We start from the raw sequence: 23250 nt of genomic DNA, 5'->3' as shown, positions 1-23250 counted from the left end.
TTTTTCAAAGATTTTATTTGTCAAGAGAGAGAAAGAGCACAAGTAGGGGGAGCGTCAGGCAAGTGAGAAGCAGGCTTTCCGCTGAGCAAGAAGCCTGATGTGGGACTTGATTCCAGGATCCCTGGGCCTATGACCTGAGCTGAAGATAGACACTGAACTAACTGAGCCACCCAGGCACCCCTGTAGATCCATTTTTTTGAAGGCAAAAAAAGTGTGGCTTCTGGCTCTCAAACCATTTGCCTTGGGGGAAGCTGTGTTCCTGAGCAGCCACCTGGAGAAATACTGTGGCAAGAAACTGAAGCTTCCTATTCACAGTTACATGAGTGAGCTTGGAGCAGATAGATCCTCTAGCCCTCGTCAAGTGCAGAAATGGCAACCGCCCGCCAGACTGACAGCGGGACTGAAACCTCAGGAGGGACTCAGAGCCACCCAGTTAGGCTGCCTTCTGACCCTCAGAAGCTACTTGAGATAATAAACATTTGTTGTCTTAAGCTACTAAGTTTTGAGGTAATTGGTTACACAGCAATAGATAATTAATAGACTATCTGTTGTCATATCTTGTTGCTAGAAGACCACACAGCCATACTTAGGGCCACCTTAAGATTTTTGTAAACTAAAACAAGAGAATATGTAAATTATATTAAAATGCATTAGAACTGGGGCGCCTGGGTGGCTCACTTGGTTAAGCATCTGCCTTCGGCTCAGGTCATGATCTCAGGGTCCTGGAATGGAGCCTCACATTGGGCTCTCTGCTCAGTGGGGAGCCTGAGTATCCCTCTGCCTGACACTCCCCCTGCTTGTGCTCCCTCCCTCCCTGACAAAATCTTTAAAAAAAAAAAAAAAATTCATTGGAACTTTATCTAAAGTAAACAGTCCTTATGCTTAGGAAGCTTTTAAATCTCTCATACTTGGAATAATTAGGTTTACTTCTTTTAGTTCTTAGTTTTTATGAATTAAGGCAACTGATTTTATATAAAAGTAAATGAATATATAAGCTGTTTTTACATGAGGAGTGGCGCTGGAGCGGGGGGTGCTTTCCTATTGTTTGAAGCTTTATGACCTTTCTTGGCTGCTCAGAGACCTTGCCTGCCTTCTTCCTTCCTTGCTTTCAGTGGTATTATCACCTCTGTAAACTCTGGATAAGGAATATGTCACTGAAACTAGTAAAATTAAAATGTACTTATTCTATCTTTCTTTTTTCTTATTCTACTTTAAAAGAGCTTCTTCTTAAAAAAAAAAAAAAAAAAAGAAGAAGAAGAAAGAAAGAAAAGCTTCTTACATTGTTTTAAACATGAAATATGGTGAATTCCCAGTGACCAAGAGCACAACCAAGATCCCTCAGTCGCTGGCGATATAGAAGAAATACATATAGCATTTGTATATATGTCCTCGGGAGGTCTGTTGTAAAAAATTATGTTTCTCTAACTCTATGTTCCTCTTCTGGAAATAAAAATCCTAACAAAGGCTTCGAAAACTTTGTATCATTTAACTTTGCCCTCTAAGAAGTGACCGGAAAAAGTCTTACAGAGCCAGTACTTACCTAAAAATAATAAGATAAGATAAATCTGAAGAAAAAAGGAAAATCTAACTTTGATTTTCACTGGATATGGCAATGTGAAACTGAATCTTCCTGTTTCGTTGAATACTGGAATGGACTGGATCACTGAGACAGCTGAAAGGAGAAACACGAACCTGTCAGAAGCAAATGAAATACAGTGCCCTCTAGTGAGAGAAGCTTCTACCCTCCACAGTGTCAGTTCTGGGTGTGCCGAAAATGCTTCCCTCCTGATAGTACAGAGGGGCTGGCACATGCCTATTCCATTTCTCCCCCTAGTTTTCATAAACGATGAGCCTCTAAGCTGACAACAAGATGAATAAGAAACACTACTTTTGACAGCACTGAGCTTTAGTTTTCTATAAAGTGGAGAGAAAAACCCTACCTGACTCACTAGGTTTCTGTAAGAATAAAAGGAAATCATTGATAGGAACCTGCTTTAGAAAATTCTAAACACCATATAAATAGGAAGCATGCGATACATGAATGCCCAGCTTCCAAACCTTATAAAAATAAGCTACTTCCCTGGAATAGTCTGGGTACCAGGAGTATCATGGAAGGAAGCCACTAGAAAGAAATTCTTAAAAAGTCTAACACCTGTATGTCAGAGGAAGGAAGAAAGCTTTGGCCTATCAGCTTAGCTATCCTTTGGAATTAAGCTTATAAAACCTAGGGTTCTTGAAAGTACCTTCTGCCAAACATCCCAGAGGATACAAGGGAATCCACACAGTGTAACGAAGCCACGTGAGCACCTTCCAATCCATGTCAATGCAGGAAAGCATGTAGAAGGGGTACCTATTGAAAATAAGAAATTTGGATGTGAAAAGCACTTCAGGTCCTGAGTGCAACCCTAGAACGTCATTCAAGAAGAATAATTTCACACTTAGCCACACATGGCTTCTTCAGAACAGAATTCTAATCCTGGGTTATCTACCCACAAACTCCCATCACACTCTTCCCCCAATTTTCAATGGATGTGAACTCTCTGACAGTAGACTAAATTTAGGTCCTATAAGAACCCTCTTTACAATAGTTCAGCATGTGGAATGAATGCTCAAAAGCTCTTTGCCTTTATTACTAGATCTGATCTATGTTCTAAGTAGGTGAGGATGACAGACACCTTGGCAATTTATCTCTGGATAAATGATTGTTATCAAAGTAAACAGGGGCCTACGTGACTCGGTTAAGTGTCTGACTCTTGATTTCAGCTCAAGTCCTGATCTCAGGGTCATGGGATCAAGCCCCACATTGGGCTCCATGCTGGGCATGAAGCCTGCTTAAGAGTCTCTCTCCCTCTCCTCCTGCCCTTCCCCTGCTCGCTCTCGCTCGCTCTCTCTCTCTCTCTCTCTCAAAGAAAGCAATTTCAAAATTATACAAAAGACCCCTCATCTAGAATCGGACACACCTCTTTAAAAAGCAGTAACAAAAAAAAAGAAATTTTTCTTCCCAGAGTTAATATTAAGTACTTAAAATCTCTTTCACCTTTGTATTAGTAGATTAGAGGGTATAAGGGATATTATGGAATTCAGACCACAGTTAAGACACAATCTAGGAACAAGACGGAATCAGAGAGGGAGACAAACCATAAGAGACTCTTAATATCAGGAAACAAACTGAGGGTTGCTGGAGGGTTGCGGGGAGAGGGAATGGGGTAGCTAGGTGATGGAACAGTGGAGAGGGTATGTGCTATGGTGAGTGCTATGAATTGTGTAAGACTGATGAACCACAGACCTGTACCCCTGAAGGAAATAATATATTATGTGTTAACTTAAAAAATTACCTCAAGACACAGTCTAGGGCTGCTACTGTCTCTTCTCCCTTTCAACTTAACTTTGCCAAAATATCCCCAAAACTAGAGCTGAGGAGTCATTTTGCAAAACCCCTGCTCCACCTGACCAAAAAAGAAATGGAATATGTATGGTCTTCAGGCGAACAGTACCTCTACTTTAATTGGATCTTTTTTTTAATATTTCTTCTACTGACAACTGAGAATAGCAGAATCAGGTAAGAGGTTGACTCAAACTTCAGTAATCCCGTAGTCAAGATTTATTTCTATCTTTCCTTCTAGAAGGTTGGTATTCACTAGTTCCAGCCTGACTACCCCTTCAATCCCATGTTTCTTCCCCTTCCAAAATTCTTCCATGTGGATGAGTCCTCTTTCCAACAAGACAGCAGGATTCTGAAGGGCACGCTGGGTCTTCCACCTCTGCACCTCTCGACTCCCTCTGCTCTCCAGTACCCAGGCTGGTACTATGATCCAAGGATTACTTTAAAAAAACGTGCCTCACCTTTTCAGAGCACAAAGATGCAGCTAGAGCTCCCTACACACGGAACCCTAATCTCAAACCAAATGAGACTCTGAAAAAAACTCCCTCCAGAAGAGAGCAGCCCCAGAGAAAGGAAAAGCATTCAATCCACTATGCTGGCATTTCTACCCACCTGAAAATTTCAATTGCGCTCCATGAATAAAACACAAAGAAAACCACAGCTTTGTTTTGCATTTCTTCCATGGTGCCAAAGATGATAAACAAAATGAAATTTCTTCCACATAGCTATTAAAAGAACCCAAAAGAGAGGAAAAAGTTTAAAAATATATTCCACAAAAACTATATAAATGTGTTACCTAAAACTTAGCCCCACTAAATTCAGGGTAAAGAGAAAAAGACTGAAGGGCACCTGGCTGGCTCAGTCAGTGGAGCATGTGACTCTTGATCTCAGGGTCATGAGTTCAAGCCCCACACCGGGGGTAGAGATTTAAAAGTTTAAAAATAAAATCTTAAGGGGAAAAAAAAAAAAGCCTGAGCTCAGCTAGTGAAAGCCTCTGTTCTAGTTTTGGAACAAGTTAAAGTACCCCAAGCAGTCTTTCTGAATAGACTGTGTATATCTGTGTAAACAGATCATCACAAATAGTTGATTTTCAAAAGCACTCATACACACTCGAACACAGTGTAAAGAGTACTGCCAAATGCACTTTTGTGTCTGCGTAAAGCCGGGTGAAAAACGAGAACATTACCAGTATAGCAAAGCCCATCAGTAACTACTACCTTGGGTTAACCATTCCATTGCTTCTCTTTATAGGTTTCCTGCTTATGTACGTATTTCTAAATAGTACACTGTTTCACTTTGCCTGTTTTTAAACTTTCTGAAATACAACGTAGTAATCTGTGACTTGTTTCTACTCTGCGTTCTGCTTCCGAGCCAGAGCCGTGTTGGCGCGTGCCCAACTCCCGGGGGCTGCGCTCACACTGCATTCTCCATGAACGGCCCTCCTCAGAGCGGTGCGATGGGAGGGTACTGAACGCCTCCCTTCCATCATAACCTAGAAATTCCAGCCTCATGCTTATCTGCACTAGTCCTTGACATACAAAAAGTACTATTCCACATCAGTGGGTCCCTCACTATCTTCTTATTTTATAGACTGAACAAAAGCGGCTTCTCTCCAAGAACAGAAACCCCAGGAGTAACAAGGCCATTGGATTAAAACCCTTTACCCTGCAACTGCTACTATCAGCATGCCAGGGCCGGTATACCAGGAAAGGGTAGAACTACAGAAACAGGACTCCAGAAGAGACTAACCAGAAATCACCTGTTGCCTCCAGAGTCAGCAGTGGGGGGCTGTATTTAATAGTATATGATTACACAGGAAAGAGGGCAAGGAAGTTAAGACTCTGATGCCCCATTCCTGATAGCAATCTTCCAAACATGAAGAAACAACATAGACCTATCAAGGGGAGGGGGAATCCCCACACCAGTCAAAAGAATCCCCTTCGTATACGGAAGAACGTCCAAAGTGAAAAGAGCTCCTAGGATTGCACTGCCTTCACCTACCCAAGTTGGGAGGAAACCAAGCATATCACTACCTGAGAAGACTGTGGGTAAGTTTTTCTGCTCCTGCTTGAGAATCAAGTTTCCCTAGTTTTAAAACCTTTTATAACTTTGTGATTTCATGAAGATATTATAAACAAACCAGACCTGAAATGGCAAAAGTCTACTCTGGAAAATATCCTTGGGCTTAAAAGTTTTCCTCCTCTTTCAGATAAAATAATGCTATTTCCATGCAAAGAGATTTTTACTCATTGTAACTTCTCACCAAAGTGTGCCATACCTACTAACTACTGAAATCTGAGGTCAATTGTTCAGTACCTGGATAAGAGAAGGCATCACTGGTGACTTAGTGACACCAATCGCTGCATTGATCATTTCCACAGCTGACAGCATCTGGCAGAAATACATCATGTCGGCCAAGGTGTGGAATGTGTCATAGAAGGACTCTATGGGACAAATACACAATAAGGGTAAATCAGGAGGTGAATTCCAACAGGATTATGTTTCAAACTACATACCTACTTGCATGAAAGGAATTTAAGGAAAAGTATAATAAATAGCCACTCAGATTCAAATTTACTATCCAAACTAACCTGGAGGGGAACAAACCTGTGAGGTCATGAATAGTAAACTCTACTGGTTATGTATGTCCTTCTCATTTTAAAAGGCAAGAAAAAGGGCCCCTGAGTGGCTCAATTGATTAAGTTCTGCTTTCAGCTCAGGCCATGATTTCATGGTCCTGGGATGGAGGCGTGCACCAGGCTCCCTGCTCAGCGGAAAGCCTGCTTGTCCCTCTCCCGCTCCCCCTGCTTATGTTCTCTCTCCCTTGTTCTCTGTCAAATAGATAAAATCTTTTAAAAATACTAATACTAATAATAAAATGCAAGAAAAAAGCTATTATAAGCTGAAAAATCTATGTATCAGGTATGGTGAGAAGTCAGATCCATTATTTAATTTAAAATTAAACTACAGCACATACATTGAATGCAATCTAGCCTTTTAAAATCTCAAAATCATGCCTTTTAAAATCTAGCCTTTTAAAATCTCAAAATCATGCAACCATAAATAAATGCAGAGGTGCAAAAGTACTGAGTAAAACAAACTTTCAAAGACCATATTGGCGGAGGAAACCAAGCATATCACATGTGATATCATTTACATGTTTCATACTAGTAATTCTTATTCTAAGAATCTACCCTAACTAAAAAATCTAAAACAATACAAAACAAACAAGTTTCTTAGGAACAACATTGCTCTCTGAAACATTTTTCCTAAGTAAATTAAAGTAGAAACAGTCTAAATGCCTAAGTGTATGGAAAGTTTGATAATAAATCCACTTCATGGACTATTATGTAGTAATTTAAAATGACAGTTATTGCTTATAGAACATCAGTGAATGCCGTATCAGTTCTGAGCAGACCATTATATAAAATCCTTTACTTTTCTTACTGATCCTTACTTGACATCCTGCCTTCCTACATGCTTCTTTGCCTGTTTCTCAACCACGGTACTACTGACAATTCTTGGGTCTACACGGTGCACTAGGTTTAGGATTCCTGAGTCCTTGTCTTTCAAACACAAGGAGTGCCTCCAAGGATCTGGCACAGTTAGGCCAGTGACCACCAAAGACAGCATTTCTAGAAGGCTCAAAAGAGTACAGTTTAAACATCAGCTTAGGGGCACCTGGGTGGCTCAGTCAGTTAAGCCTCTGCCTTCGGCTCTCGGCGCTCAGTCTGCTTCTCCCTCTCCGTCTGTTGCTCCCCCTACTTGTACTCTCTCTCAAATAAATAAAATATATATTTTTTTTAATTTGCCATTTACCAACACCCTTCATTCAAAAGGAGAAAACTCCAAAGGGCAAACTGGGTGCCAGGCACCAGGTTCTTACCACGTCTCTGACGCCTGATAAGGGAAGAAATAAACCAGCAGCTCCATTCTAGAAGGTGGCTGGTAAAGAGCTGAGAGCCAAAATAGAAATGAGAAATCCAAGCAGCTTAAACACATGACCCAGATAACTTAGGAGCTTTTGGACTAGATCACCTAATGGCCTGCAGGCTTGCACAGAAACAACAGAGAGTCAATCTAACGATGTTAAATTAGATGATTGGGTGTTTGCATGTCCCTGTTCGTTCCATGAGACTTGCGATCAATCCACAGTAAGAAAAACTGCAGGTCTGAAACTTGCCTCCTTTTTTTAAGTAACTCATCTATAGGCCTTTGGTCACATGAGACTCTTAAGACAGAAGGCATTTGTGAAGTCTTCACTAGCCTGCCGCTGTGCTTTTGCAGAATTCTAAGGTCTTAAGAAGGCTGGAAAGACAACATGCACTTCTTTGAAATGACTCTAGAGCTAATAACAATTCACCCACTATAAACCCCTCAGATGGGAAAATTAAGGGCTAAAAAAAAAAGACTATAGGATTTTTTTCCCCTTTTTGTAAACAGAGCTTCTATTTTCCATTATACTGATATTTTTCCTATTTCTTCTACAATATAGGGACAATTTTTTTTTAAGATTTTATTTATTTATTTGACACAGAGAGAGAGAGATCACAAGTAGGCAGAGAGGCAGGCAGAGAGAGGAGGGGAAACAGGCTCCCCGCTGAGCAGAGAGTTTGGTGCAGAGCTCGATCCCAGGACCCTGAAATCATGACCTGAGCAGAAGGCAGAGGCTTAAGCCACTGAGCCACCCAGGTGCCCCATAGGGACAAATTTTTAAACTGTCCACATCCAAACCATTTTCAGATGGTGCATTCCTTCCAATCTTTTTGCATGTATTGGTTCAGTACGTTCCCCATTTTATATAATGTGATGTAACTGGAAGAACGAATTTATACTTTACTTTTGTAGCCTGTTGTATTTGTCCATATTACTATAAACTCTTTAAATATTTTCTATCTGCTTCACAACATTCCACTGAATGAATATTCTAAAGTAAATCCTCATTGATGGGCATCTAGGCAGCTTCTAATTTGTCACTAATCTAAACAATGCCATAGTGTATACCTTCTGAAAAAGCTTTTTTTGTAGTTTCGGTGATTTCTTTAGAACATGCTTCCAGAAGTAAAATAACCAGCTTCAAGGACATGAACAGTCAGGTGTCTTGATGAGCTTTGCCAAGTGATTTAACAAAAGAGCTGTGCTCATGCCCTTTCCAGTAGCCACTGGTGTGTCTACTTTAGCATATGTCCTCTTAAATTAGTTATCTTTTTTAACTTTGCAAAACTAACAAAATCGTATTTTTATTTCCTTCATCATTATTGAGTTAAACATTTTTTGTATATTTAATTGGTTTTACTCCCTCTTAGGAACTACCTGCACATGACTTCTATTTATCTATTCCATGGGATCTAGATATTTTTAGATCAATTTGTAACAAATTCTTTATATGTAATCAACCCCTGCTAGTGTCTGTTGCAATTTTCCACAAACTCCATCTCCATGCTACTAACCTCCATATACTTTTAATCTGAGTGTTGTTTTAGTGGGGTATTTTTAGATATGCAGGAATTTACATATTTTATTGTAGTCAAATATATTGACTTTATTCTTTATGATTTCTTCTCTTTTAAGCTTAGAAAGTCCTAACTTGGGGCGCCTGGGTGGCTCAGTGGTTTCAAGCCTCTGCCTTCTGCTCAGGTCATGATCTCAGGGTCCTGGGATCGAGCCCCACGTCGGGCTCTCTGCTCAGCAGGGAGCCTACTTCCTCTTCTCTCTGCCTGCTTGTGATCTCTGTCTGTCAAATAAATAAAATCTTTAAAAAAAAAAGAAAGAAAGAAAGAAAGTCCTAACTTTCCAAATGAGATTTTTATAAACATTTACTTGTATCTTGTTACGTTTTAAATTTTTGATATAGGACTCTTAAATCTTTTGGGGGGAATTTATTTTTGGACACAGTGTGAGGAAAAGAATCCAAGAGAATCCCTGCCTCCTTCATGCACCCAAACCTAACCTATTTTCCCTGGAAACATTATTAGAATTCCCATCCAATAAAAAAGTATTGGATATTTCTCTTTCCACTGACTCGTGATTCCCTTAATATTGCATATATAATTGTGAGATACATATATAATGTAAAAGCTATTTCTGGACCACCTAATCTGCTCTATTGATATTCTCTTCTTATACTAATCCTGTATTACTTTAATTATCTTTCTTTCATACCAAAGTGCTCCCTCATTATCCTTTCTTCCCACAAATTTTATTACCGATTTATTATTTATAATACAACTTCAAAATACTTTAGATCACATTCTCAAAATTTTTCCATTGTCATTTACTTTATGTCAAAATTCTGTTAAATATACAGTTCAAAAAACATACACACAAATTAATGTATCAAGAACGAATATCTTGGGGCACCTGGGTGGCCAGTGGGTTAAGCCCCTGCCTTCAGCTCAGGTCATGATCTCAGGGTCCTGGGATCGAGCCCCACATCGGGCTCTCTGCTCAGCAGGGAGCCTGCTTCCCCTCTCTCTCTCTGCCTGCCTCTCCACCTACTTGTGATCTCTGTCAAATAAATAAAATCTTTAAAAGAAAAAAAAAAAAAGAACAATTATCTTTATGATAGTCTTTTCATTCAGTTTTAGAATAGGTCATTTGAGAATCTACTTGGGCTCCCAAAGGGCAAGACCACTTTTGGACTTGCATTAACTCTAGCACTGGAAATACCACGTAAGTTTATTTGGTTACAAATGAGCTACCATGTAGTGAGCAGAGAAAGGAACACTACCCCAAAATGTGCCTCTGGCCAGCTGTGTGAATGTGGAGCATTTCTAAGCCTGTTTCCTCCCCTGTTAAATGGACACAATCCCCAGCCTGCTTGTTTCACAAGGCCAAGGGAACTCAGACACGGAAGTACAATGAAAGGCCTGAGTGCTACACAAAGGTGGGGGGTTATTATTAATACCAAAGGCAGGATACTGCTGACACCTTCAGTGGATAATAGGCTAAACTACTGACAAAAGAAAATCAGTGCTGGGGCGCCTGGGTAGCTCAGTCAGTTAAGTGTCTGCTTTTGGCTCAGGTCATGACCCCAGGGTCCTGGGATGGAGCCCTACATCCAGCTCCCTGCTCAGTGGGGAGTCTGTTTCTCCCTCTCCCTCTGCCTGTCACTCCCCCTGCTCATGCTCTTCCTCTGCCTGTCAGTTCCCCTGCTCGTGCTCTCTCTGTGTGTCAAATAAATAAATAAATAATCGAAAGCAAGAAAACTAGTGTTGAAATTTTGTGCTTGCCTTTTCCCAAAATAAAGAACCGCACGGTCATGTTGACAAAGATCCAGGAGAATCCCAAGAACTGCACGAGATTGTACATGAACAGGTATCCTTTCTTCAAGCTTGTAAGAGCTGAAAAGCAAAGCAAGACAGGAAACTATCACAAGCTGAGCTGCAACAGACAGGTGTGGGGACAGACCTGGTGACTCCACGCCTCTCTCCCACTGGGTGCCCTGAGCTCCCAGACATCTGGCCCAGATGTGCACCAGCCTGGGCTCCTAGGCCCAAAGAGAAAAGGGTAAGGTAAAGTTATGGACACTGCACTCTGAGGTATGTCTTTAGCAGTCTTTCCCCTCATGACCTTGAAGGGCTAAGTGTACAGATATTATAAATCCAAGGAGAAAAATTACTTCTGCCAGGGAGTGACTGATCATTGTACAAGGCATTAAAGAAGGGAGATAAAGCTACACCCTGCTCCTGCTCTTGTCATTTTCATATAACCTACAGTTCCTCCATTCCCACAATTTTTTAACATCATGTAGGTCAAACTAGCTCAAAGAAATAAAAATGTAACAAAAAAAGAATTTTGATAGTCGATCATATATGCATCCAACCAAGGATCCACTGAACACCCAGAAGCTGTGAGGTCCTGAGGGGCTCTAGTGGGATTCAAAGATGTTGGGAATTGACGTCGCCCTCAATCTGAAAGCCATAACACAAGGGAGAGAGTAACAGGTGGTGTCTTGTTAAACCCTCAAGGTGAGAAAATCAGATTTGGCTGGGGAAGTGAGAAGCAGGCAAGCCTGCAGGGATGACACAACACCTGCCCTGGGCTTTGGAAGATGGGTAGAATGAGGACATAAGCAAAGAAGGAAAAGTATAGCCTGAGAAGCAGGAGGATAAGGAATGTTAATTTTGTCTGTAGCCTAAGGCTCGGGAAGACACAGCCAATTACAGAGTTAAAGAAGGAGTAAGGAGGGGCGCCTGGGTGGCTCAGTGGGTTAAGCCGCTGCCTTCGGCTCAGGTTATGATCTCAGGGTCCTAGGATCGAGTCCCACATCGGGCTCTCTGCTCGGCAGGGAGCCTGCTTCCTTCTCTCTCTCTCTCTCTGCCTGCCTCTCAGTGTACTTGTGATTTCTCTCTGTCAAATGAATAAATAAAATCTTTAAATAAATAAATAAATAAAAAGGAGTAAGGAGCTCAGAGTCATGACTGAGTCAAACGAGTGGGGCAAAGGAAAGGATAATTCTCAAGAGAAGAGCTATGGAGCTCGGATCTTGCTGCTCCATATTTACTCCTAGGCAACAGACATTCTGCATGTAAGCCTTGGCAGATGCTCAAATAATCGCGCTAAATAGGGTGGTCAGGGGCACCTGGGTGGCTCAGTGGGTTAAACCTCTGCCTTCAGCTCGAGTCATAGTCCAGGGGTCCTGGGATCAAGCCCCACATTTGTTCTTCTAAAGGAATATTCCTCTCCATTAGTGGTTATTCAATCTTTTTCTAAAGCAATGAAACCTCCTTTTCAAAACAAACTTTATTCAGAACCTGACATATAAAACACAGAAGCAGAACTTCTCTGGGTTGAAGAGGACGCGCTTGCTTGGCCTGTCCCTCCAAAGCATCCCTGGGAGCCATGGGACATAGTTCGACAACAGCCACTCTAAAACTCACCCCAGAACGGATACTCTTAGAGAGCCCGTGCCCTGCCAAGTTCATTGGCTCACCCCTCAAGGGCCTGCTACAGAGCTTCCACCCAGCAGTAAAGCAGCAAAGAGCTGCCGCATCTCATCGCTATCGCCCAGAAGACAATACACTTACAGAGCTTCTCGCTTCTGAGTGGTTGGACGGAGAGAAACAAAAACAGAGTTTCTGAGGTTCAGAACCACACTCATCTGGGAGAAAAAGACCAAGCCAGAGAAAATGTAGCTTGGGCCTACGTGGTGTTTCCATGTGTCTAGGTAGGGCCTGCTACCACTGACACTGGGCCAGTCCAGGGGACTAAGGCTCTTCCCCTTCTCCTAGACCAGCTTTGGTGCTGTCAGATGATGTCAGGCTCCAAAGAGAAGGGAAACACTAGAAAAAATGAAGGCTTCTGATGTGGGTGTGCAGAGTAAGCCCTGGCCATTAAGGAGTCCTCAGCACCTCAAACACACCATTTTTAGCTCTCCTGCCGCATCGCACCCCTCCACACCCCCATTTCTGTTGCTGGCTAACTGTAACTACCACAGCAGCAGGGGCAACTTACTTTCAGGAGAGCCTTGGCTTTCAATTCTTAGTTTATTTAGGCGTTCTTCTTCCTAGAATTTGGACAGAAGTTTTCCAAGAACACAGGTTAGAATTCCCAGATGCTTGCAAAAGTCCACATGCTGGGTAAGTGACCCGACTTCCCCAAAGCCACCACCACCAATTGTGTTCATGTGTCACTGGAGCAAATGTCCTAGCTCATGGTGCCCACAGGCCTGACCCCTCCTTGACTAGGGAGCCCCAGCACCATAGAATGCCCATCCAGTGCTCAACCAATCAGCTGGCTTCCAAACTACAACGTGGAGAGTCTCAGAGTCTTGGAGCTGGAAAAGACCTCCAGAAGATGTGTCATGGTTGTAGAAACAAAACAGAATTTTAGGGAAGGAAACAGATTGCTCTTTTTTTTTTTTTTTAAGACTTCTAGAATTTTAGCATAATTTTTCCAGAAGCTAAAATCATGTCTCCAACATCAGTTAAGAACTAGCATTAGGTCAACAGAGATACAAATGCTTACATACAGAAATATTTATAGGTAGGGGCAGGGTATGAATGGGCTAGTCTGCACACATACAGTTCCTCACTTTGTCACCTGAGAGGATCTAGAAACAATATCTAGAGCTCAGATCTTGGTTTCCACTATGACTCTCCAATAAAAAGAACAGAACTCCTTGAAGAATGGCTGAGTCTAGGGCTGGAGCAGGGAATCCACAAGATAAGCCTGCAGCAGCTTATAGTGACAGAAATTAAGGATATTTAAAAAAAAAAAAAAAAAAGCCCCACAATGACGGAGCTTTGTCAAAAAGACAGAAGAGCCAACTGAAAGAGCTTCCAATGTCCAAAGCTAGAACAACATGAACACCAAAATAAATATGAGTAACAGAGTAATGGATTATAAACCAAACTATAAAACAAATATTCATCAGTCCATGTGGATATAAATAAATGACTAAATAAATAAATGGAAGAGAACAGACAAATCTCCCATACAGAAGAATTCCAAATAAAGTATTTGGATGTTCCGCAGTAAGGATGGGAAGCATAACTCCCCACTCCTTAAGCATGGGCTGGACATAGTGAGTCACAGTGAAGAAAGGCAGGGGAGTTACACTGCAACAGAGAAACTGGACAAACATTCCCTCAGCCAGATTACCAAGATAAGCACCAACAGTGCTAAGTCGTCCTGACAGTGTATAACCGTGATGTGACACAGTAAGAATGAAACCTCTGTGGTTGTCCTCCCCGAAATCCCATCACCCTCTCTAAATTGTAAGAAAAACATTCAATGAATCCCAGTTGAGGGACAGTCGACAAAACATAGGACCAGTACCTCTATAAAACCATGTTTCCAGGGCAGCTGGGTGGCTGAGTCGGTTAAGCATCTGCCTTCTGCTTGGGTCATGATCCCAGGGCCCCCACATCAAGCTCCCTGCTCAGAGGAGAGTCCACTTCTCCCACTCTTTCTCCCTCTGCCCCTTCCCCTGCACATGCCCTCTCACACATGCATGTGCACTCTCTATCAAATAAATAAAATCTTAAAAACAAACAAAAAAATTGTTTCCAGGTCTTTAACTGAATTTGCAATGTTGTCTTTATTCTATCATACCCAGATAGGTATCTGAGGTGGCCCAAATAACTCCCAAATAAGTTGTGCTCCTTTTTTTTTTTTTTAAAGATTTTATTTATTTTATTTGACAGACAGAGATCACAAGTAGGCAGAGAGGCAGGCAGAGAGGAGGAAGCAGGCTCCCCGCAGAGCAGAGAGCCTGATGTTGGGCTCAATCCCAGGACCCTGAGATCATGACCCGAGCCGAAGGCAGCGGCTTAATCCACTGAGCCACCCAGGCGCCCCATAAGTTGTGCTCCTTATGATTTGTCTAGACCGGGCAGTTCTTACTGACCTTGGCTCTGAGCTCCATTTCTGCATCAGACTCGTCCAGCCAGCGATCGAAGTCAGGAGCCAAAAACAGTGGGCGTTTCTCCTGCTTAGTGAGTCTCTCCCACCACTGACTCACCTTCTTCTGTACTGTAATGTTTACCTGCCTCTGGGTCAGTTTGTAAACCGGCTAGAAAAAAAAGTGAGAATGTGAGAATGCCCTCTCCTTCCTGTCCCCGACTCCTTCCACTGTACCAAGCCAGGCTGGTTACACAGAGGTGCTGCAGGGCATGCTCGTTCCCCTTTCTTCTCTGTTCCTACAAGGAGTGATGCAAAGAGAACCTCCAGACCAAGGGCTGGCACAGCAAAGTACTGGTACGAACGGCACGGTCCTTCTCTGATCCTCCACTGAAGGACACAGGAGGAAATCAGGGTAAGACAGACAGATAGTTCTGGTTCCAGGTGAACCTCCTGCCAGATCTCTACCATGCCTGGCACGGCATCCAATCATTCTCAGTACATCTTCACCTTCCAAATCTCCTTCCCATGAAGATGACTGAATTTGAACGGTCAGTAGGCCCCCGCATAGCGAGCCCTTGTTTTGGAAAGGTCTTTCCAAGGCTGGAATTTACTGGATCGGTTACAGCTCTATCACAAGGGATAGCCTAGAACAACCTCCCAGCTATGCTCAAATTCTCAGAGGCTGTTCCAGTTCATTATTCTTCTACATGGCCTCTTCCTTTGCCTGTAAAGCAAGCCCCGTGACAGGTTCTCTACCCCTTAAACCACTGCTGACTATTAAACCAACCGAAACAAATGAGCCCTCCTGCACAGAGAGATCAGTATGCTCAAGCCCCGAGAGAGAAGAGTGTAATTCCAGAACCCGAAACACACCTCCTAGTAGACTGTCTCTCTTCCTGGCATAAAAGTTTCCCTTGAGCTCTGAGAGAAAGGAAACTTCAACAATATTTCCCTCATTCTTTCTAAAGGTCGGCTGCCTCCACCTTTTCTGATTTCCACTGCCCCTGAAGCAAAGTCACATGAAAGCAAGCCCCTGGCGTGGACCTCACCTGCCTTATGTAACTCTGCTCCCTGCCACAGACATACTCCTCTGTGCTCGCTAACACCAGAGAGTATCAGGGCTGGAAAGGCCCCTGAGGATTTCTTAGTCTAACCCTTCATTTCACAAGGAACACAAGGAAACTCACTCACAGAAGTGAAGAGAATTGTTCACGGTGCTAGCAAATGGGAGGCAGAGGCCAGATTCTTCTCGGGCCCTCTGACTTTCCCACTCCTCTGCAGCTAAAATCAGGACTCAGTTCCCAACAAAAAGAACTATATTCTCCTTTGGTTTTCATCCCCCCCCCCCAACCTCTATCCCCCTATTTCACTAAACCACTCATATTTATTTCCTAAAATGTAAAGGGAAGTAAGAAAAGAAAGGACATACCTCTGGTTTCACAAGGTCTAAGAACTCCAAGTGAAATTCATAAACGTTGTCTCCTTTGGCACCGTGTCCCTGAGCTACAAAGAAAGAAATGTGAGTTGAAGTGAGCTGGAGGGCAAGGCCATCGAAGAGCTTGGTGCAGTTCAGAGGCATATGAACAGTAATGGGCCCTGCCCAAACCAGCGGGGGCCCATGAGCAGAGCTACTCAGACAACTGGATAAGCTGAATCCCAGACAAAAGTTTATCTCTGTATGTCCTTCTGACGATCAGTTCCAGAATAATTTACTTCATCTCCCAATGTGGCCTTGATAACAACCAAGTTCAAATAATAGGCAGGAAAAAGAATACTGAAAGCAAAGCCAACGGTATCACAGAGCTATAAATTTAACTTTCACGTTTACTTTGGCACTGAATCCAGGGCAGAGACATACCAGGTAGGTATGTTAGCTTGACTGCAGCTAAGGAAAGTTTCAGGGTGTATGGAAATGCTGGACAACCTCAAAGAAAGCTATGAATCTAACACCTCCCAACCAGGGACAGAAAATGAAGAAGCTGACTTCTCCTTTAATATATCCTGAATGGAGCGAAAAAGAGAAATATATCTAATTTCCTCAGCTCGCTCCTAAGAGAGCATAAATGGATCAGGGAGAAAAGACCCTGGGTTGACCGTTACGCCCTTCCCATGCCTTGACATGGCTCATTTCCCCAAAACAAAAAGGTGCCATGCCTAGGTGCAAAGGACGGCTGGACATCCCTTCTCCTCTAACTCTCTAACTTGCCCATTATTTGGCTCCCTCCTGGGATTCTCCTTCCTCATCTGGCCACATATGGTATAGTTTGCCTAGTATCTGCTCCGGGTGGCTATTGTTCTCTAAGACCATAAATTCCTTAAGGTCGAGCAGTCAGTCCATAACCTCCGAGTGGCAAGGTACACTTCTGTCCCTTAACTGAAAAAAATCTAAGCTGCTACCACAACTGCTCTTGAAAAGCAGATACAGGGGCGCCTGGGTGGCTCAGTGGGTTAAAGCCTCTGCCTTCGGCTCAGGTCATGATCTCAAGGTCCTGGGTCTCTGCTCAGGAGGGTCCTGGGTCCTGGGTCTCTGCTCAGCAGGGAGCCTGCTTCCTCCTTTCTCTCTCTGGCTGCCTCTCTGCCTATTAGTGATTTCTGTCTGTCAAATAAATAAATAAAATCTATTAAAAAAAAAAAAAAGAAAGAAAGAAAAGAAAAGCAGATACAAGAGCCAGGTTACGCGTTCATGCAATCGTGTGAAGGTAGATGGAACCTCCAGTAAAGCAGAAATTCAACAATATCTCCTACGCTGCACCCCCACCCCAGTCACTTACTAATGACACTCCAAGGACCGAGAACAAAGAGAGAGTAGGGAGAATCCCACCCCACTGGGTGACAAGGAATCCAGACCTGCCCTCAGGCACAGCAGTGCATCTGCTGACAAACCAAGGAGAAAGGAGATTCACAGAATCAAAGACTGTCAGAGCTGCAAAGGCTTCAGGTATCATCTAGAATGCCGTGTTTCTTAAACTGGCCAGTGAGCGTGGACTCAGAGAGCTGCAAAGTCTCATTAAGAAAATTTCTATTTTTTGTTTTGATTATAATATTAAAAAAAAAAAAAAAAGGAAGTGTATTCTGGATCCTCTAGATAACTACCTTATAATCAAGTACAAACACACAAGTTTAGAGGCCGTGTTTGCAGCTGTGTTCCCAGCTGCAACAGAACCAAATATCACTTAAAGTGGCCGTACTTAAATCTTCACATGTTTTCTCAAAAACTGGGGTCCATGGATCCTTAGAACATTTTCTCAGTGTCCTAAAATTTGAGAAATACAGATTATAACCAAACGCTTTCCTTTTATAAGTCCAGAGAAGTCAGCAAGTGGTCCAAGGACAGCACAATTAGCGCTAGAAGACAGATGTCCTGATTTCCAGCCCAGGATTCTTTCTCACTCTATCTCCTGCCTCTCCAAGAGGAAAGCAGGACTTCTAAGTCCTAGTAAGTTCTTTGACTTTCCTAATCATATGTTTATAAATGATCTAGTTTACCCCAAGAGCAGCAGAGAGGTGAGCATCAATAGAAAGTGAATAAAACAAATAGATAAAAAGAAAAAGAAACCACCACCATGCCTCTTTAGCTGTGTAGAGAGCTGACAGCATTTGCCCGGATACTGACCTTTGAAATGCAGCACATTTTCAGTGATGCTGATGGCAGGATTCTGTGAAAAGAGACCAAGGATGCGAGAAGGGCATTTTAATAGGAGAAAAATGAAATTAAAACCGGGGCTTACTTCCCTCCATCCTTCCCCCTTAGGGACTCAGCCTCCTACCTGTGCCTCCCCCAGAAAATATATTTAGTTGTTTTGCGCAGCTCTGAGCTACATCTAGCTGTACCCATCTGAGATTGTAGGCATCTGTAAGAATAACCCTAAGCTGTTCTAACCGTGCAGAACAATTAGATACTGAGTCAGTCCATTCCCATAATGGCAAATGGTACAAAGGTGCTACGGGAGGTGTTTCCGAGGAGGACCCAGATCTCTACGACTCAGCCCCGGAGCTGTGGAAGCAAAGAGTCTAGTGGAACAGATGATGAGTCATTTCCTGTCAGAAGATCTCAAATAGTACAAGTAACATACGCTCAAGACCAAAAGAGTAGTAAAAAGCAGTTAAGTGTTTTAAGTGTTAAGAGAGCAAGCACAACAAGAACAGGATGGCTGAGGAGAGGTTCACCCAAAGTGAGACCTATAAGGCCGCAGAAGGGCTGAACAATCACAAGGGATTTCACCCAAAATGAAAGGTGCAGTGCCCTCACCTCAGGCTCCATCCTCTTAATCCCCATCCCAACCAACCTAAAGAGATCAAAATTCTCCAGATTGTTCACTTATTCCCAGAAATTGCTACATGACTTTAAAAGCATAATTTAGAGTGTAACTACTTAGCTCTTTTTTCAATGGATGAGAAAGGACTCCCCCCCACCCCCCAGCTCAAAGTTAATAACCAAGGAGCAGCATGTTTCCAGCGCTGTGACTAATTCATTTGTTTTTCTCCTGCAGGCTCAGCTCTCTGTGCTCCAACATGCATGGAAGGAAACCAACAAATGACAGAGAGAAGATTGGAGAGGGGGTATAACAATGGGGAGAGGGGGACTGCATTCTCTAATTCACAGTCAAGAGGGTTAGGAAAAGGGAAAGAATGAATGCTGGCGGGGAGGGGAGCATTTGAGCCAAGCTCTATGTTGAGAGCCTCCCTATTGGGAGAACAGACTTTAAGCTGAGATGCTCACCCAAAGGAGCTAAAATTCTAGATGATCCTCTCTGTGGCAGGAAGAGGGAGTTAGGGAACCTCAACAAAAGAGGTTACACTTCCAAGGGCATGGCTCCTCAGTAAGGGAAACAGGGCTTTGATGCAAGTATTTTCATTAAAGCTAAAGTTCTAGAACGTCTTGGAGGTAAGGTTCCCACCCAGGTCACTTCTTGCCCAACTCAGTGTGCTTCCCATACTCTAAATCACTTGGAAGGAAAAAGGAATGAAATTGAATCGGTAGTCAAACTTCTGACAGACAAAAGTCTTCGACCAGATGGCTTCACAGGTAAATTCTACTGAACATTTAAAGACGAGTTAATACCCATCTTTTTCAAACTGTTAAAAAAAAAAGTGAGGACTAAGGAATACTTCCAAACCTATTCCATGAGACCAGCATTACCCTGATACCAAAACCAGACAGACACTACAAATGAACAAACAAACCAAAAACCCGATCCCCCCCACCCCGCACAAAAAAACACAGACCAATGTCGCTAATGAACACAGAACCAAAAATCTTCAACAAAATATTAGTGAACTGAGGGGTGCTGGGGTAGCTCAGTTAAGCACCCGCCTTCAGTTCAGGCATGGTCCTGAGGTCCCAGGATAGAGCACCACATCACCTCAGGCTCCCTGTTCAGCAGGAAGCCTGCATCTTCCACTCCCTCTGCCCCTCCCCGGGGCTGTGCACCGGCTCTCAAAACTTTAGAAAAAATATTAGCGAACTGAAATCAACAATACATTAAAGGATCACACACCATAATCAAGTGAGATTATTCCAGGGATGCAAAGACCATTCAGTATTTGCAAATCAATCAACATGATACACCACATTAACAAAATGAAGGATAAGGTCATATGATCGTCTCAATAGATAAAAAAAAACCTTCTGACAAGCTTTATCCAATGAGAAGCTCAGTGGTAAAATGTATCATCACTTACAATAAAACACCTCTCAACAAAGTGTGTGTAGAGAATACACTTCAGCATAATAAAGACCATATAAGACAAAATCGCAGCCAACATCATATATACACAATGGCAAAAAGCTGAAAGCTTTTCTTCTAAAATCAGGAAGACAAGGATGTCCTATCTCTTCACTTTTATTTAACGTAGCACTGTTAATCCTAGCTACAGCCATCAGACAAAAACACAAAAACAAAAGGTACCCAAATTGGTAAAAAAAGAAGAAGAATTATCACTATTTGTAAATGGCATGAAAGTATATTCAGAAAGCCATAAAGACTCCACCAAAAAACTACTAGAATAAACGAATTCCATAAAGTTGCAGGATACAAAATCAATATACAGAGATCTGTACTTCTATACACTAATAATGAATTATCAGAAAGAGAAATTAAGAAAACAATCTCATTTACAATTGAATCGGGAATAAAATAAGCTAGGAATAAATTTAACCAAGGAGGTTAAATTTGTACTCTGAAAACTACAACACACTGAGGAAAGAAACTGAAGAAGATGTAAATAAATGGAAAGATATATTCCATGCTCCCGGATTGGAAGAATAGTGTTAAAACGTCCACACTATCCAAAGCAATCTACAGACTAAATGCTATCTCTATCAAAAATATCAATGGTATCGTGGCACCTGGGTGGCTCAGTGGGTTAAAGCCTGTGCCTTCGGCTCAGGTCATGATCCCAGGGTCCTGGGATCCAGCCCCGCATCAGGCTCTCTGCTCAGCAGGGAGCCCGCTTCCTCTTCTCTCTCTCTGCCCGCTTCTCTGCCTACTTGTGATCTCTGTCTGTCAAATAAATAAATAAAATCTTTAAACTATATATACATATATCAATGGTATCTTTCACAGAACTGGAATAAATAACCCTAAAATTTATACAGAGCAACAAAAAGACCCCAATAGCTAATCCGATTCTGAGAAAGAACAAAGCTGGAGACATCATGCTCCTTGATTTCAAAGCTATAGTGTATGTGTGTGTATAGATAGACATATATATATTATACTACACAGCTATAGTAGCCAAAACAGTATAGTACTTGCACAAAGACAGAAACATACATCAATGAAACAGAACAGAGCCCAAAAATAAAGCCACATTTCCATGGTCAATTAATCTATGGCAAAGGAGGCAAGAACATGCAATGAGGAAAGGACAGTCTCTTCAATCACTAGTGCTGGGAAAACTGGACGACCTTCTTAAACCATATACAGAAATAAACACAAAATGAATTAAAGACTTAAACATAAGACCTGAAACAATAAAACTCCTTAAAGAAAACATAGTCAGGGGGCGCCTGGGTGGCTCAGTGGGTTAAACCTCTGCCTTTGGCTTGGGTTATGATCTCAGGGTCCTGAGATGGAGCCCCACATGGGGCTCTCTGCTGAGCGGGGAGCCCGCTTCCCCTTCTCTCTCTGCCTGCTTCTTCTCTGCCTCCTTGTGTCTCTCTGTCCAATAAATAAATAAAATCTTTATTTTTTTTTAAAAGATTTTATTTATTTATTGGACAGAGAGAGAGAGATCACAAGGAGGCAGAGAGGCAGGCAGAGAGAGGAGGAAGCGGGCTCCCTGATGAGCAGAGAGCCTGATGTGGGGCTCGATCCCAGCACCCTGGGATCATGACCTGAGCCGAAGGCACAGGCTTAACCCACTGAGCCTCCCAGGCGCCGCATAATCTTTTAAAAAAAAAAAAAAAAGAAAGAAAGAAAACATAGTCAGTATACTCCCAGATATTGGTCTTTGAAATATCTTTTCGGGCAGCGCCTGGGAGGCACAGTCAGTTCAGTGTCCAACTCTTGATTTCAGCTCAGGTCATGCATGATCTCAGGGTTGTGAGATCAAGCCCCACATTGGGCTCTGTGCTCAACCCAATCTGCTGCTTCAGATGCTCTCTCTGACCCTCCCCACTGTGCGCGCGCGCTCTCTCTCTCTCTCTCTCTCTCTCTCTCTAAAATAAATAAATAAATCTTCTAAAAAAGGAAAGGAAATATTTTTTTTGCATCCTACTCTTCAGGCAGGGACAACAAAAGTAAAAACTAACAAATAGGACTACATCAAACTGAAAAGCTTTTTGCACAGTGAAGCAAACCATTAACAAAACAAAAATGCAACTCACTGAATGGGAGAAGACATTTGTAAGTGATAGGTACCTTAAGGGATTAATATCCAAAATATATCAAGAATTCCTCTACAACTCAACAACAACAACAAAAATCCAATTAAAAAATGGGCCCAGGATCTGAATACACATTTTTTCAAAGACATCCAGATGGCCAACAGACACATGAAAAGATGCTCAACATCATTCATCATCAGGGAAATGCAAATCAAAGCCACAGTATCACCTCACACCTGTCAGAATAGCTATTATCCAAAAGGAAAAAAAAAAAAAGCTTGGTGAGGACGTGAAGGAAAGGAAGCCCTTGTGCACTGCTGGTGGGAATGTAAATTAGTACAGCCACTATGGAAAACAGGATGGAGGTTGCTCAAAATATTAAAAATAGGGGCGCCTGGGTGGCTCAGTGAGTTAAAGCCTCTGCCTCCGGCTCAGATCATGATCTCCGGGTCCGACAGAGCCCAGCATCAGGCTCTCTGCTCAGCAGGGAGCTTCCCCCTCTTTCCCTGCCTGCCTCTCTGCCTACTTGTGATCTCTCTCTGTGTTCGATAAATTTTTTAAAATCTTTTAAAAAAATGAAAAATAGAATTACCATATAATCCAGCAATTCTACATCTGGGTATTTATTCCAAAGAAAATGAAAACACCAATTTGAAAAGACATACACATCCCTATGTTCACAGCAGTA

The 23250-nt window shown here is 42.4% G+C and overlaps 1 protein-coding gene across 1 annotated transcript in view; it reads right to left on the bottom strand.

The window, feature by feature from the left end:
• Window positions 1-23250, bottom strand: part of HACD3 (3-hydroxyacyl-CoA dehydratase 3) — a 39330-nt gene that overhangs the window by 3497 nt on the left and 12583 nt on the right. The window contains exons 2-10 of the mRNA XM_004758657.3: window positions 18345-18387; window positions 16161-16234; window positions 14736-14900; window positions 12839-12890; window positions 10615-10725; window positions 5699-5826; window positions 3995-4107; window positions 2244-2350; window positions 1541-1672 (exon numbers count right to left, since the gene is read on the bottom strand). Of these exons, the coding sequence (XP_004758714.1) occupies window positions 1541-1672; window positions 2244-2350; window positions 3995-4107; window positions 5699-5826; window positions 10615-10725; window positions 12839-12890; window positions 14736-14900; window positions 16161-16234; window positions 18345-18387 (925 nt within the window). The remainder of the gene's footprint in view (window positions 1-1540; window positions 1673-2243; window positions 2351-3994; window positions 4108-5698; window positions 5827-10614; window positions 10726-12838; window positions 12891-14735; window positions 14901-16160; window positions 16235-18344; window positions 18388-23250) is intronic.

The sequence above is a fragment of the Mustela putorius genome, unplaced genomic scaffold (assembly GCF_011764305.1).
Source record: "Mustela putorius furo isolate JIRA1106 unplaced genomic scaffold, ASM1176430v1.1 tig00003896_pilon_pilon_pilon, whole genome shotgun sequence".
In the NCBI taxonomy this organism is placed as follows: Eukaryota; Metazoa; Chordata; class Mammalia; order Carnivora; family Mustelidae; genus Mustela; species Mustela putorius.
Note: the sequence above shows the minus strand (reverse complement) of the source record. Positions and strands in the feature narration are given on the sequence as shown.